We start from the raw sequence: 17,057 nt of genomic DNA on the forward strand, positions 1-17,057 counted from the left end.
TGTCCAGCCAACGCGCAACCGGATCTCGATGGCATCGAGGTCACACGCCACAGACATCAGCGGCTACTGTGTTGTGACCCTGTCGGTTAAGGGTACGGAGTATAAAAATTTTAAACTCCTCGTCCTGCCCCAGCTATGCGCTGCCGTCCTACTAGGGCTAGACTTCCAATCCCACCTCCAAAGCGTCACGCTAGCATACGGCGGACCCCTCCCCCCACTCACAGTCGACAACCAGCAGATTTTAAACCGCCCACCGCGTAACACCTGCGGCCTATCCACCCTCAAGGTCCCGCCACCTTCCCTGTTCGCTAACCTCACCCCCGACTGCAAACCCGTCGCTACCAAGAGCAGGCGGTACAGCGCCGGGGACAGATCTTTCATTAGCTCTGAGGTGCAGCGTCTCCTGAAGGAGGGCATCATCGAAGGGAGCACCAGCCCCTGGCGTGCCCAGGTCGTGGTCATTAAGACCGGCAATAAAAACCGCCTGGTCATCGACTACAGCCAGACCATAAACAGGTACACCCAGCTGGATGCATACCCCCTTCCCCGCATATCTGATATGGTCAATCAGATCGCACAATACCGAGTATTCTCTACCATCGACCTTAAGTCGGCCTACCACCAACTCCCTATCCGCCCTGAGGACCGCCAGTATACCGCCTTCGAGGCGAATGGCCGCCTCTACCACTTCCTTAGGGTTCCGTTTGGCGTCACCAACGGGGTTTCGGTCTTCCAAAGGGAGATGGACCGGATGGTTGACCAGAACGGGCTGCACGCCACGTTCCCCTACCTAGATAGCGTCACCATCTGCGACCGGCAGGACCATGACGTTAATCTGGAGAGATTCCTCCGTACGGCCCAATGGCTGAACCTCACCTACAATAAGGGAGAAATTGCCGAGGCCACAATGCACGCAGTGGATGAGTCCATCCCCTTCCAAGTGGAGAGCAATGCATCCGACTTCGCCCTAGCCGCTACCCTTAACCAGGAGGGGAGACCAGTGGCCTTCTTCTCAAGGACCCTACAGGGCCCTGAGATCTGACACTCATCGGTCGAGAAGGAGGCCCAGGCGATTGTGGAGGCGGTACGACGCCGGAGGCATTACCTGGCAGGCAAACGATTTACCCTCCTCACCGACCAGCGTTCGGTCGCTTTTATGTTTAATAACAAGCTGAGGGGCAAAATCAAGAATGACAAGATCTTGAGGTGGAGAATCGAGCTCTCCACCTATGATTATGATATCTTGTACCGGCCACGTAAGCTGAACGAACCCCCTGATGCTCTGTCACGAATTACATGCGCCAGCGCGCAAAGTGATAGACTTCAGACCCTCCACAACGACCTCTGCCACCCCGGGGTCACCAGACTTTACCACTTCATTAAGACCCGCAACCTGCCCTACTCCATCGAGGAGGTCAGGACCATGACCAGGAACTGCCAGACCTGTGCCGAGTGCAAACCGCACTTCTTTAGGCCGGACAGAGCAAGCCTGATCAAGGCCACCCGCCCCTTCGAGCGCCTGAGCATCGACTTTAAGGGGCCCCTCCCGTCCTCTGACCGTAATGTGTACTTCCTCAACATTGTTGATGAGTACTCCCGTTTCCCTTTTGCCTTCCCCTGCCCAGACATGACCAGTACCACGGTCATTAAATGCCTGAACGACCTCTTCGCCTTGTTCGGGTTCCCAAACTATATACATAGTGACCGGGGCTCCTCCTTCATGAGCGAGGAACTCCGTCAGTTCCTACTAGCGAGAGGTATTGCCGCAAGCAGGACCACCAACTACAACCCCCGAGGGAACGGCCAGGTGGAAAGAGAGAACGCGACGGTATGGAAGGCCGTCCTCTTAGCCTTAAAGTCTAAGGGCCTCCCAACCTCCCGCTGGCAGGAAGTCCTCCCGGCAGCGCTGTATTCCATCCGGTCACTACTTTGCACTGCCATTAACGCCACCCCCCATGAACGAATGTTTGTTTTCCCCAGGAAGTCGACTACGGGAACCATTCTACCAACCTGGCTGACCTCTCCGGGGCCAGTCTTGCTGCGAAAGCACGTGAGGGCCCATAAAATGGACCCCCTGGTCGAGAGGGTGGACCTCCTGCACGCCAACCCCCAGTACGCCTATGTGGCATACCCAGACGGGCGGGAGGACACAGTCTCCTTACGAGACCTCGCACCCTCGGGCACTCCGGAGACACCACCTTCACCCCCCCCCACCACCCCCCCAATTCCAGCCCAGGTAGACGGCATGCCGGAACCCCACGAGCCTTCGCCGACCACGCAGACACCAGCATTAACACCGGATAATGCAACACCGCCGCTGCGACGATCAGAAAGGCTTACGAGGCCTCCGGACAGACTGACATACCTGAACTGGTAGTACACTTCACCCCGCCGGACTCAAATCTAAACAAGGGGTGAATGTGGTAAACCACTTTTATCGTTCACTATCGTTACACTATAGTTATCACTGTTATATCGTTACTCTATGGTTATCACTGTTCACACTGTTGTATCACTATATGAGGTCGCCTCTTGTCACACTGTTATACCTGGGCTGACCACTGCTGACTCCGCCCATGGCTCCACCTACCTGCCCAGGTATAAAGGTGGTCGACTGGCTGGTATTCCTCCTTGTTGGATCCGATCACCCACGAGGGTGGGCTCTGTTATTTAGCCAATAAAAACCTATAGTTACTTTCTTAACTCGTCGCTTTTCATTGGATGAATTGATAGGTATATCACACTGTCACTAACACACACTCCAATCTCACACTGTCACTAACACACACTCCAATCTCACACTGTCACTAACACACACTCCAATCTCACACTGTCACTAACACACACTCCAATCTCACACTGTCACTAACACACACTCCAATCTCACACTGTCACTAACACACACTCCAATCTCACACTGTCACTAACACACACTCCAATCTCACACTGTCACTAACACACACTCCAATCTCACACTGTCACTGACACACACTCCAATCTCACACTGTCACTAACACACACTCCAATCTCACTCTGTCACTAACACACAGACACTCCCACCACCCCAATGCTTCGCTCAATCGGAAGCTGACTGACCTGCGCTGCCCCTAGTGGTGGGACACGAAGCCTCTTCATCGCGCGTGCTCTGTCTCCTTCTTCCAGCTGATTGGTGTAAAGTGACTGTGAGGAACAAGGAGATTTATTCACATTTAAACAATAATGAGCTCCTCTTTGCCATCATAGAAAGGAACGTAATTTCTTGGTTTTTTGAATCTATTCGTGCTTTCTGGTGTTGGTTGATGGCCTGGATTGAGGTAGTTGAACTCAATGGCCTCACTAGTTCTCCGCGGAGACAGTAGCAATCCTTTAACATGAGATTGTGTGGACCATTCTCGTGAGCGTGAATAATTCTCACAACAGAATTGCCATTCTCCAGCATCTCCTTGTCCATCAGTTGGCTAAGGAACGTTTCCTTCTGCTCAGTGTAGCTGCCCCTTGATATTTCACTAACCATAAAATTAAAGAGAGATTCGTTACCCAGGTTTAAATTTAATTTATCTTTATCAATCTATCTATCAAATTATCCATAAATACCCCTCTCCCTCTGCCTGTGTATTGCCATCTCTGTAAATGCCCCACTCCCTTTGCCTGTGTTTTCACAGTCCAGCGCCATTGGATGAAGCACCTCCTACTCTAGCCCATGGTCTGCAGTGAGTAAGTTCTGTGCATCTTCCTGACACGAGGACACAGACACACCGTAGTAACTGTTGCGTCAGATTCCAGGCCTGCGGAGTGCAGTTCAAGTGTGACACAATGAGCTGGGGCCCAGTCTCGTCTCCCAGTGACATCGCCCCACAGATAGGGGCGAGTGCACTAGTGTAATATCCTGCAGCAGCAATATCATGGTCCCAGGCTGCTCTGTGAATGTAACTCGTTGTCCAACAGGTCAGCAGGCAGATGAGTGGCAGGTGACAGTATAACTCAGATCGGAGCAGGGGAATCATTTTTGGCCTTGCTGTTTCAGGACCCCCTTTTGTTAACCGTTTGTTCACGGCTGCGCTTACCTCCACCTCGGTTATTAACTGATCGATCTTTTTACTGGTATAAACCGGCGAGCCCTCCACCTGAGCTGCCTGCCAGCCTGCCCCTTTCGTCGCGTCAAACATCTTGTCGTATTTCTTCAGGATTTTGCAGAAGCCGGTAATGTTGAGATTCTGGAACAGAACAAGAGGTGGCGCAGTCAGGTCGCCCGTCGAGAGCGTTGGGTAGGAGGGGAAGCAGAAGGAATACAGTGGGCCAAAACTTGCTGGGAAAGTAACGGCGAGTTCACGACGCAAATCGGCCGGCAAGTTCAGGGGATTAGAAGAGATGCGCCATGAGCTGTGGATCTCCAGAACTGGCTGGCCAGTTTACGTCGCACAAACAGCATCTCGCCCTCAGTCTCCCCGTTATTTTCATGAAGTTGCTGGATTTGCACCTTAACTGTCCATTAAACTCGCCGCCGAAAGTTAAGGCTGGTAATTGTTTAAACAAAGAATCAGCTTTATTAACGGCCAGTAACCTGACAGAGCTAGAGATTGCGTTGATTGTGGAGGGAGGGAGGGTTCGATGATGTGCGTGGGCTGCACCAGGCTGGAATGGGACAGATTGGACGGACCAGATGTTCTTTGCCCTATCTTCCTTTTTGGTATGTCCATGAATCAGTCTGACAGCTGCATTCCCCCACCTCTTCCCCGAATCACACATGGATGCTTCTTCATCCCCTCTCCCCCCCATTGTCCCGTTCCCTCTTTCCCCCCTCCTCTCCTGGAGGTGCTGACTCAGGATAGGACACATCGTTACATTGCCAGTTTATCTCAGCCATGACACAGCGGCAGCCAGGTGAATATCTGTCTAGGAATGAGATTGGAGATTAAAGGATAAATAAAGATAAAGGCCAACTCAGAATTCGAAAGGCTCTTCTAGCATGTCTCTCACTCCTGGACAGAAAAAACAAATTGTCACCTGATTCTCAAACTCATCGGAACAGGAGTAAGCCATTCAACTCCTTGAGCTTGTTCCGCCATTCAGTGAGATCATGGCTGATCTGTGACCTAACTCCACATACCCGCCTTTGCCCCATAGCCCTTAATACCTTTGGTTAACAAAAATCTATCAATCTCCGATTTAAAATTAACAATTGATTGAGCATCAATTGCCGTTTGCGGAAGAGAGTTCCAAGCTTCTACCACCCTTTGTGTGTAGAAGTGTTTCCTAATTTCACTCCTGAAAGGTCTGGCTCTAATTTTTAGACTATGCCCCCTAGCCCTAGAATCCCCAACCAGCGGAAATAGTTTCTCTCTATCGACCCCTATCTGTTCCCCTTAATATCTTGAAAACTTTGATCAAAACTCCAGCCTCCAACCTCTCCCTCTTCCCATTGTAATCTATCTTAACTTTAGGAACATTAGGAGCAGGAGGAGGCCATTCTGCCCCTCGAGCCTGCTCGGCCATTCGGTTACATCATGGCTGATTTGCAGCTTAACTCTATTTTCCCGCCTGTGCTCTATGTCACTTAATACCCATACCCAACAAAAAATCTATCAAGCTCAGTCTTAAAGGCTCCAAATGTCCCCCAGTATCCACAGTCTTTTGGGGGAGCGAGTTCCAGATTTCCTCTAGCCTTTGTGTGAGGAAAAGTGCTTCCTGATTTGGCTCCTCAATGGCCTAGCCCTAATTTTAAGACTTTCTTCTACCTGGGATCAGTGCTCCTCTGAACTTACCACACTGAAAAAAGAAAGACTTGCATTTATATAGCACCTTTCACAACCTCAGCACATCCTAAAGCTCCCCACGGCCCAAGAATTGCTTGTTTTTTTTAAAGAGTAGTCACTGCTGTAATCTAGGGAAATGCAGCAGCTGATTTGCGCACAGCAAGGTCCCACAAACAGCAATGAGATAAATGACCAGATTTTGTAATGATATCGGTTGAGGAATAAATGTTGGCCAGGACACTGGGAGAATTTTCTGCCCTTTGAATCGTGTCTTTTATGTCCACCTGGGAGGGCAGACAGGGCCCTGGTTTACTTTACATCTTATCCAAAAGACAGCACCTCCAACAGGGCAGCACAGAAGTGTCAGCCCAATTTTTGTGCTCAAATCTCTGGAGTGGGACGATGAACCCACAACTGTCTGACTCTAAGGTGAGAGTGCTGCCCACTGAGCCATGGCTGACATCGAAATGGAGGCCCGTTTTGTGACCTTGTGTTTAATCTTGTAGTTTGTGATCGACAATGCATTCAACAACAACAACAACAACTTGTATTTATATAGCACCTTTAACATAGTAAAACATCCCAAGGCGCTGCACAGGAGTATTTTAAGACAAAAATTTGACACCGATCCACATAAGGACAAATTAGGGCAGGTGACCAAAAGCTTGGTTAAAGAGGTAGGTTTTAAGGAGCGTCTTAAAGGAGGAAAGAGAGGTAGCGAGGCGGAGAGGTTTAGGCAGGGAATTCCAGAGCTTAGGGCCTAGGCAGCTGAAGGCACGGCCATCAAAGGTTGAGCGATTATAATCAGGGATCCACAAGAGGGCAGAATTAGAGGAACGCAGATATCTCGGGGGGTTGTGGGGCTGAAGGAGATTCAGTTTCATAATTCCCCTCAAATCTCCACCTGATGTTAGAAATGGGAATGAAGTCAGAAGACAGAATGCCCCTCCCCACACCATGTGCAGTCTGTGAAAGGGGCGGGCTTAATGAGGTAAGCGGCCATTTTGGGTTCCAATGTTTCATTAGGTTTCTTACAAGATAAAACACATATTTTACTACTGAGTCCCAGTGATCTCATTGGGCTGAAATGGCCTCCCTCGTACCTGGTAATTCTGCAGTAGAACTAGACTGAGGTAGAGTTCACTGAAGGCCAGCTTCAGGTCACGCATGGTCTTGTGTCGTGCTCGGTGTCTGTGTGGTCTATGAAGGATGCCCCTCCATTGGCCCGCTGATCTCGCGCTGTCATCTCGCTGGGCATCAAGCACTGCTTCAAGTTCACTCTGTAACGTCGCTAATCGTCTCTGGGCTTCTGCAAGTTTTTCTGGAAGGGGGGGTGGGGGTAGAAAGAGACAGTTTTATTTAATTGAGGTGCGATGTGACAAAATGGCTGCCTCTTATGAATTTACGTTATCAGAAGTGCTCGCATTCACTATTAATGCACTTTACTTTGGCAACGAAAGTCAGAGAGCAAAAGATGTACAGGATCCATGATGGGCAATGGTGATCAGTAGGAAGGTAAAACACACGTGATGGAGAGATTAACATGTAAGTAATAAGCCTGCTTCACAGGATGGTTTATTCCTAAAAACCATTCCCCATTGTGCACTGTACACATACCACATGTTAATCTAATCATAAAAGCAAAGCGATCATGCTGGAACTTTATAAATCACTGGTTAGGCGTCAGCTGGAGTATTGGGGGCAATTCTGGGCACCACACTTCAGGAAAGATGTAAAGGCCAGAAAGGGTACAGTGGAGATTTACCAGGATGTTACCCGGGATGAGGGACTTCAATTATGAGGAGACGCTGGAAAGGTTCGGTCTGTTCTCCTTGGAACAGAGAAGGTTAAGAGGTGACCTAGTAGAGGTTTTCGAGGTGATGAGAGGTTTTGTTAGAGTAAATAGGGAAAAAATATTCCCTCTGGTGAGTGGGTCAATAACCAGAGGTCAGAGATTCAAAATCATTAGAAAAAGATCTAGAGGGGCGATGAGCTGAATTTTTTTCACTCGGAGAGTTGTTGGGATCTGGAACGCTCGACCTGAACAGGTGGTGGAAGCCGATTCCATCAATAATTTTGGAAGGGAGTTGGACGGGTACCGGAGAGTGAGGAACTGACAGGGTTACGGACAAAAAGCGGGGAATGTGGGACTAAACACGATCGCTCTTTCAAAGAGCCAGCACAGGCACGAAGGGCCGAATGGCCTCCTTCTGTGCTGTAAGTTTCTATGGGGGCAAAATTCATTATAGTCCAGGAATGGGCAGTAAAATTAGAAAAGTTGGAGAATTAGCGTCAGACGCTAATGCTTTAGACTGCACTCAAAATTCATGCTCATAGAGTCATAGTCATAGAGTCATAGATTTATACAGCACAGAAAGAGGCCCTTCGGCCCATTGTGTCCGTGCCGGCCATCAAGCCCTGTCTATTCTAATCCCATTTTCCAGGACTTGGTCCATAGCCTTGTATGCTATGGCGTTTCAAGTGCTCGTCTAAATGCTTCTTGAATGTTCTGAGGGTTCCTGCCTCTACCACCCTTTCAGGAAGTGAGTTCCAGATTCCAACCACCCTCTGGGTGAAAAAGTTTTTCCACAAATCCCCTTTAAACCTCCTGCCCCTTACCTTGAAACTATGCCCCCTGGTTATTGAGCCCTCTTCTCGATCTTCCTTGCTGCAATGCTCCATCTCACCCTCAGTAAGCTCCCCACTGGAGTGGAGCTAATTTACAGAACAAACAGGAAACTGTTCAACCTCCGTTACCTCCAGTCCAGATCCAAGGTCGTCCCATCCTCTGTCGTCGAATTACAGTATGCAGACGACGCTTGCGTCTGCGCTCACTCAGAGGTCGAACTCCAAACCATCGTCAACACCTTCACCGAAGCGTACGAGAGCATGGGCCTTACACTAAACATCTGAAAGACAAAGGTCCTCTACCAACCTGACCCCACCACACAGTACCGCCCCCCGATTATCAAAATCCACGACAAGACCTTGGACAGCGTGGACCACTTTCCATACCTCGGGAGCCTACTGTCAACAAGGGCAGACGTCATTGACGAAGTCCAACACCGCCTTCAGTGTGTCAGTGCAGCCTTCGGTCGCCTGAGGAAGAGAGTGTTTGAAGACCAGGACCTCAAAGCCGGCACTAAGCTCATGGTCTACAGAGCAGTAGTGATACCCACCTTGCTGTATGCCTCAGAGACATGGACCATGTACAGCAGGCACCTCAAAGCATTGGAGAGGTACCACCAACGCTGCCTCCGCAAGACCCTGCAAATCCATTGGCAGGATAGGCGCACCAACTTCAGTATTCTTGCTCAGGCCAACATCCCCAGCATCGAAGCTTTGACCACGCTCGATCAGCTCCGATGGACGGGTCCCATTGTCCGCACGCCCGATACGAGACTCCCAAAACAAGCGCTCTACTCGGAGCTCCAGCACGACAAGAGAGCCCCAGGTGGGCAGAGGAAACGCTTCAAGGACACCCTCAAAGCCCCCTTGAAAAAGTTTAACATCCTCACCGACACCTGGGAATCCCTGGCCCAAGACCGCACAAAGTGGAGTAGAAGCATCCGGGAAGGCGCCGAACACCTCGAGTCTCTTCGACGGGAGCAAGCGGAAGCCAAGCGCAGGCAGCGCAAGGAGCACACATCAACCCAAGCACCCAACCCAACCGCCCCTTCAACCACCATCTGCCCCACCTGTGACAGAGACTGTAGGTCCCGCATTGGACTCATCAGTCACCTGAGAACTCATTTTTAATGTGGAAGCTAGTCATCCTCGTTTCCGAGGGACTGCCTAAGAGCTGAACAGAGAAGGGAAAAGTTCCTTTCTATCTGCCCTATCTATGCCCCTCATAATTTTGTACACCTCAATCAGGTCCCCCCTCAGCCTTCTCTGCTCTAAGGAAAACAACCCCAGCCTGTCCAGTCTCTCTTTATAGCTGAAGCGCTCCAGCCCAGACTGGTGAATCTCCTCTGCACGCTCTCCAATGCAATCACATCCCTCCTATAGTGTGGTGACCAGAACTGCACACAGTATTCCAGCTGTGGCCTAACTAACGTTTTGTACAGCTCCATCATAACCTCTCTGCTCTTATATTCTATGCCTCGGCTAATGAAGGCAAGTATCCCATATGCCTTTTTAACCACCTTATCTACTTGTCCTGCTGCCTTCAGAGATCTATGTACATGCACACCAAGGTCCCTCTGATTCTCTGTCATTCCTAGGATCCTACCATTCATTGTGTATTCCCCTGCCCTTGTCCTCCCAAAATGCATCACCTCACACTTTTCAGGGTTAAATTCCATTTGCCACTGCTCTGCCCATCTAACCATCCCGTTTATATCGTCCTGTAGCCTGAGGCTTCCCTCCTCGCTATTTATCACTGCTCAAGGAAATTATTGGAGCGCTAATTCAAGTCTTTAAGCTCAAGCTCATTGGCGTTACATTCAAAGGGTGGACCAATATCGGGTGCAGTCTAATCGCAAGTCATGATTGTCACAGGCTTTTTACAGTTCTTAAAGGGGAGGTTCATTGATGTTGCAGAACCTCATTCTCAGCATTGCTGGCTGTGCAGCTGCCTCAGCAAGCAACAGCAGGTCAAGGAAAAGGAGCCGGTGAACTGAAGCAGCTGTACTCATGGCTGATTCACGTCCCAGGGAGAGAGCCCGCAGATTCTGCGATCAAGCATTGGAGGTGTTGGTGTTCGCTGTGGCGAGATGGAGGCCAGTGCTCCACTCGGCAAGTGGCAGGAGGCCCTCGCCGCAAGTCTTCAGCACCATGTGGAGGGAAGTAGCGCAGCACATCTCAGGCAGCACTGTGGTCCCCAGGACCCACACACAGTGCAAGAAGAAATTTAGCGACCTCACATGGGTGGTCATGGTGAGTGAATACTTCAACAAGTGAAAACCCAACTCTTGTGCCTTTATGCTTTCAGATAATGAGCAAGCACCTGAGTGTCATAGAGAGCGAGGTGGGAGAAGAGGAGGAGGAAGAACATACCGGGTCACTGCATCTTCCACCCGCAGGCACCACCAGATACTGGCATTACGCCTTCTTTAGAGACTAGTATAGCAGCGGGATCTGCACAGGGTGAGGCACCGGGTACGAGTGGGCTGCAGCAAGGCCAACGGGATAGGGTAGCTCGGGGGCCAGCTCCCCGGAGGGTGAGTTCGCATGCGAGTTCTGTTGCACATGACTCAGATGAGGACCTCCATGGGAAAGCGTTTCGAAGAAGGGTGATGGACATGCACACGGAGATGATAGGTGCAATGGCAAGGGTGCCCAAGAGCCTCTCGGCAATGACAAGGAGCATGGAGGAGTCCACCTCTAACATTGCACAAGGCTCTGCACACACCATGGAACCCATCATTTCCAGTCTGCAAAGGATGGTAGACTCCCAGAGAGACCATGGCGACCCAGACCTGATGCCGCATGTGATGGGCGATCTGGCAGCTTCCATTGCAGCACAGGCGGAAGCGATGCAATGTCTTAGTGCTGTAATGCAGTTTATGCTTGGTGGCATCCAATCTCAGACTGCTTTCATGCAGTCTCGGTTTGTTGCCACGCAAGCTCTGACTGCTGCCATCGTGGCTGGGTCTACCACCATTGACCGGGGCTTTCACGGTGTCGCAGCAGGCCAGCAATCTGTACTCCAACAGATTGCTAGGGATGCTGAGGTGCTGCCCCGGGGGAGTGACAGTGGGTCAGTGGAGCAGGAAGCTGCTGTCCTCTCTCAGGATGACAGCATTCCTGCTTCCACCACTGCCACTCGGCCATTGCCCTTGTCGCTGCCCGCCATCCAGCCAGCCCAGACTGCTGCTGCCCATGCTGAGGTGGTGCAGTCTTCAGCCGGGCCTTCCAGGCCCAGAGCTGGTCGAGGGCATCCTGCAAGGCTATCTGAAGTCTCCCACACAGACACCCAGCAGTCTTCCACCCGCCGTGCTACAGCCACTGGGCCAACACTTCGTAGGAGCACTAGAGTAGGCAAAGGCACTACGGGATTGCACAAGGGTAAATAGTTAATATTTTTGTTGTAAATATGTGTTCACTGATTTTTGATAAATTTATTAATTCAGTTTGGATTCTTTTGTGGTGTCTCTCATTTCAGCTTTGCGCTGTGATATGGCCTGTGACAGGGATGGGATGATGGGGATGTGGTGAGCAACGGGGATCTGGGGTTTAATTTATTGGAACCTCAGTCTGATGAGGCGGTCACGGACCGCCCTTCCGGAAGGCCGATTTAGTGGCTGCTTCCTCCCTTGCTCCTGTTCCTCCTCCTCCTCGACCTCCTCCTCGTCCTCCCCCTCCTCCTCCTCCTCTTCCTCCTCCTGAGGTGGTCCTGCAATCCCTGGTGGCAAGGGCTGGGCCCTCATGATGGCCAAGTTGTGGAGCATGCAGCAGACCACCACGAAATGGGATACCCGCTTAGCCGAGTACTGGAGGCTGCGGAACCGTTGCTTGAGTACCCCGATGGTCTGCTCGATGATGTTCCTGGTGGCAGCATGGCTCTCATTATATCAGTACTGGGCAGGAGTGTTGGGGTTGCAGAGGGGAGTCATGAGCCAGATGGAGAGCGGATAGCCCTCATCTCCGACCAGCCACTCGTGGGCTTGACGTGGTGGCTGGAAGAGTGCTGGCACACCGGTCTGGAGCAGAATGAAGACATCGTGGCTGCTGTCAGGATAGTGTGCATTGACATTGAGGATTCACTGTCTGTGGTCGCACACCAACTACACATTAAGTGAGTGGTAGCCTTTGCGGTTACGGAAGATCTCAGGATTGTTATGCAGTGCCCGCAAAGCAACATGGGTGCAGTCAATGGTGCTCTGCACCATGGGGAATCCCGCTATCCTGACAAAGCCACACGCATGCTCGTCCTGCTTCTCTCTGGTGATGGGGAAGGAAATGTAGTCCCTTCTCCTACTGTAGAGAGCCTCTGTGACCTCCCGGATGCAGCGTTGGACGGCGAGCTGCGAGATGTTAGCTATATCTCCTGGGATCCGCTGCCGAAGAAATTGAGGGTGACGGTGACCTTGACTGCCACTGGGAGAGGCGTGGCCATCCTGACCTGAGGCTCGAGGTCTGGTTGCAGGAGGTGGCAGAGTTCGGTAACCACATCCTTGCTGAAGCAGAGCCCTCTAATGCACTACTCTTTGCTTAATTGGAGGTAGGAGACGTGCTCTCAGAATACCCTCGGAGGGTAAGGCCTCCTGTTGAGAGCCCTGATGGCCCTCCTTCTCCCTCTGACCGCATCTTGCAATCTTTCTCGTTGCCTCCGCTCCCTCCGCAGTAGATCCTGGAGGGCAAGGCCGACTGCCAGTACAGCCCCCATTAATGTAACAATGTGTAGCACATTGCAATTTTTAAAGAATAAATGTAACTACTTTTTGGCTACCACAACACTCCTGATACAAAAGAACCTTTAAATTATTGAATTAAACTGTTGCACAATGTCAAACTGACAAGAAAGCACTGAAATTTCACGAACCTGACACCTCCTTTCGCTGTCTGGTGAGGCGCTAAAGTAGGTGGCGAAAATCAATTTGGCAGATTGGGCGCCCAGTGAGCATTGCACACTGACGTCACGATCTGCCTGGTGTTGAAGTCCCCGGCGGTACCTCGTACCGGCGGTGCAACGGGGGGACCGGATTTGCCGTGCGTTGCTGGATTCGCCTCGCCCTGGCACTACTGCATCAACGCCCCATTAGCGCCAGCTGCTGGCACCAACAGGAGGCGCTAACCAACTGAATTTTTCCCCCCAAGTATTTTAACTGGGACTTGGAGTGGGGGGGCGGGGGGTGGAAACGCTCCACTGGCTGGAGTCATACCTAGCACAAAGGAAGGTGGTTGTGGTGGTTGAAGGTCAATCATCACAGCCCCAGGACATCACTGCAGGAGTTCCTCAGGGCAGTGTCCTAGGCCCAACCATCTTCAGCTGCTTCACCAATGACCTTCCCTCCAACATAAGGTCAGAAATGGGGATGTTCGCTGATGACTGCAAAGTGTTCAGTGCCATTCACAACTCCTCAGATAATGAAGCAGTCCATGCCCGCATGCAACAAGACCTGGACGACATTCAGGCTTGGGCTGATAAGTGGCAGGTAACATTCGCACCACCACTTCCAAGTTCCCCTCCAAGTCACATGCCATCCTGACTTGGAAGTATATCGCCGATCCTTCATCGTCGCTGGGTCAAAATCCTGGAACTCCCTCCCTAACAGCACTGTGGGAGCACCTTCACCACACGGTCTGCGGCTCACCACCATGTTCTCAAGGGCAATTAGGGATGGGCAATAAATGCTGGCCTTGCCAGCGATGCCCACATCCCATAAATGAATTTAAAAAACCTAAATAATCTTGTTTCAGATGATTTCATTCCCTATCTGTGATGCGCACTTCCTTGGAGCACAGCTTTTTACATAGAATTACATAGAAATTCCAACACGGAAACAGGCCGTTCGGCCCAACCAGTCTGTTTTGGTGTTTATCCTCCACATGAGCAGTTGTCCTAATCCCATGTCCCTGCCCTGTTCCCTCGTCCCGTTATCGCCTTTACCTTCAACCACCAATCTAACCTGTCCTTCAATGTCGGCATGGTCTCTGCCTCAGTCACTAACTCCAAGAAAGAAAGCTAGGAGAAGGGCCTAGGTCCATAGTGTGGGACAGCACCAACACTGAAAAGAGTAGAGTGAAGACCAGGTAATCAAGAGGTAGTGAATTGGATAATGTCACTGTTGGACCTGTTGAAATGAACTGATAGCCCAGTAACCAATTGCACTTGGAGTTAATAGTTCCACTTGTCTCTCTGAGGTACAGTCACAGTGTTATAGGCCGGAATTTTGCCAGAGCTCAGATTGTGGGTTTGGAGGCGGGACCGCTGTCAAAATCGCAAAGATTGCCAGCGGGTCGGAAACCCGCTGTCAACCCACCTCCAATCAATCTTCCCAAGTGTCGGGACCCCGATTTGCGCATGGACCCGACACCTAGCAGCGGGAAGAGGATTATAGCCACTTACCTGCCTGTTAACAGGTACTTGATACTTGTTAACAGGCTCTTTTTCAATTTTGCCTCTTCTGCCTCGGGGTTCCCGACATCCGGACACCACGCCAGGTAAGTGTGGCATGTTGTGAGTCTGCTGTAATGTTTCTGCATTGATGACAGCTGCAGAAGTGGTGTAAAGGATCCAATGGTGCACTGGTGAGTTTCAGAGGTAAGAAAATGTTGGGAAAATCATTTTTAATGCATTTAGACTTTTCTGCAGGTAACAAGTTTTGAATTGTATGTGTAGTCCCACCTCATTGGGAGAACCTCTCTCACCAGTGACAGATCGCTTCTGTATCCTCACCTGCAGCTGCCATCTGTTCTAGCCTATGGAGTCATTGGAGAGCCTAGGTGCAAGAGCTCACCTCAATGCTGTCAAACACTGAGAAATCAGCTGTCAAAAAAAAAATGTGCATGGTCCCTTTAAGAAAACCGGCAGATGACGCATCATCAAATGACGTCATCTGACCGGCTTCTTCTTAATTGGCCGGCAAGCCCACAGGGCGGGGCTTAACAAGGTCAATCAAGGGAAAATCACGTCAGTGGGCTGGATGCAGTTGGGGGTGGGACTGGAACCCAGAAACCACCTGACCCGCTCCCAAGCCGCCTCCATTGACAAAATCGCGGCCATAATCTTTGGCGTAGAAATTCGTCTTGGGCTGTGGCGCAACACAGGCAGTATCAGATCGGCCGCCTGTTCTACGCAGCGCCCGATATTCAGTCCCGTTGCAGTCAATGCCGATCCGATACCGCCCGGTTTATGCCACAGCCCGAGACCAGTTCCTAGCCCCTTCGCCTTTGATTATTTAGAATGTTGAAGTCTCAGTCCTGGAGGCTTCCTTAGTCATGCAACGTTCTGTCCAGTGAGGGTTTCATCTGCTGAGAAAATTCTTTATTCGTGTCTGGACAATACACGTTACACCTGGAGTATAACTAAATCTGTTACAGTTATTCCAGATCGTCGTGCATAAAAAAGCACTGTTGTATTTAAAAAGATATTTCATATGATAACAAGCAAGAAAAAAATCGATTTATACAGCACCTCAACACAACTCTTACAACCACCCCAAAGTACTTCACATAGAATTAATTATACAATGAACATGCAGTGAAGTGACTGCTTTTAAGTAGGTAAAGCTGGCAGCCATTTTACACACAGCAAGATCCCACAAACAACAATGAAATGAACGTTCAGTTAGTTTGTCTTGGCCAATATTTATCCCTCAAGGAATGGGACTCAAGCAGGTTATCTGGCCATTACCTCGTGGCTGTTTGTGGGACCTTGCCGTGTGTAAATTGACTGCCGAGTTTCCTACAACAGTGACTGCACTGCAAAAAGTACTTAACTGGCTGTAAAGCACTTCGGGGGACGTCCGGAGGTCATGAAAGGCGCTATGGAAATCTTTGTTCTTTCCAATCAATTTTAGCACCTGATGGCTTCAAGGGTAATTCCATGTTACCACACTCACAGGGAGCGGCTGTTGGAGAATTGGAGTAGAATGTTGCAGCCCTATCTCCGATCTGCACTGCCTTTGAGCACAGCTTCCCTGTGAGATCACAGAAGAACCTCCGCATGTCATTACACTGGCCCAGCTTATATGAAGAGCAATTTGTTGTCGAGCAATTCTGTTGCTTTGATGGCAGCCCCACGTCACAATGCTCTGTGAGGCACAGGGAGTGAGTGGGGAAATAGTTGACATTTCACAAATACCATTCACTAGAAGTGTGAGGTGATACATTTTAGTCGGAAGAATCAGGAGAGACTACACATACTAAATGACACTATTTAGAACAGAGAGACCTGGGGGTGTTTGTGCACAAACCTTTGAAGGTGGCAGGACAGGTTAACAAAGCAGTTAATAAAATGTTTGGGTTCCTGGGCTTTATAAATAGAGGCATAGAGTACAAAAGCCAAGAAGTTATGCTAAACCTATATAAAACCCTGGTTCGGCCTCAGCTGGAGTATTGGGCCCAATTCTGGGCACCGCACTTTAGGAAGGACAAATAGGAGATTTACCAGAATGGTTCCAGGGATGAGGGATTACAGTTACGTGGAGAGACTGGAAAAACTGGGGTTGTTCTCCTTGGAGCAGAGAAGGCTAAGCGGAGATTTGATGGGGGTGTTTAAAATCATGAAGGGTTTAGATAGAGTAAATAAAGAGAAACTGTTTCCAGCGGCTGAAGGGTCGCTGACCAGAGGGCACAGATTTAAGGTGATTAGCAAAAGAACCAGAGGCGACATGAGGGAAAACTTTTTTACGC

At 50.3% G+C, this 17,057-nt stretch overlaps 1 protein-coding gene across 1 annotated transcript in view; it reads right to left on the bottom strand.

Annotated features, from left to right (window-relative positions):
* LOC147101649 (solute carrier family 53 member 1-like) overlaps positions 1 to 17,057 on the bottom strand; it is a 135,703-nt gene that overhangs the window by 23,781 nt on the left and 94,865 nt on the right. The window contains exons 4-6 of the mRNA XM_085965140.1: positions 6,857 to 7,074; positions 4,065 to 4,214; positions 3,097 to 3,180 (exon numbers count right to left, since the gene is read on the bottom strand). Coding sequence (XP_085821266.1) covers positions 3,097 to 3,180; positions 4,065 to 4,214; positions 6,857 to 7,074 — 452 coding nt within the window. The remainder of the gene's footprint in view (positions 1 to 3,096; positions 3,181 to 4,064; positions 4,215 to 6,856; positions 7,075 to 17,057) is intronic.

The sequence above is a fragment of the Somniosus microcephalus genome, chromosome 23, assembly GCF_052327205.1.
Source record: "Somniosus microcephalus isolate GS21.2 chromosome 23, FLI_Smic_1.0, whole genome shotgun sequence".
Taxonomy (NCBI): domain Eukaryota; kingdom Metazoa; phylum Chordata; class Chondrichthyes; order Squaliformes; family Somniosidae; genus Somniosus; species Somniosus microcephalus.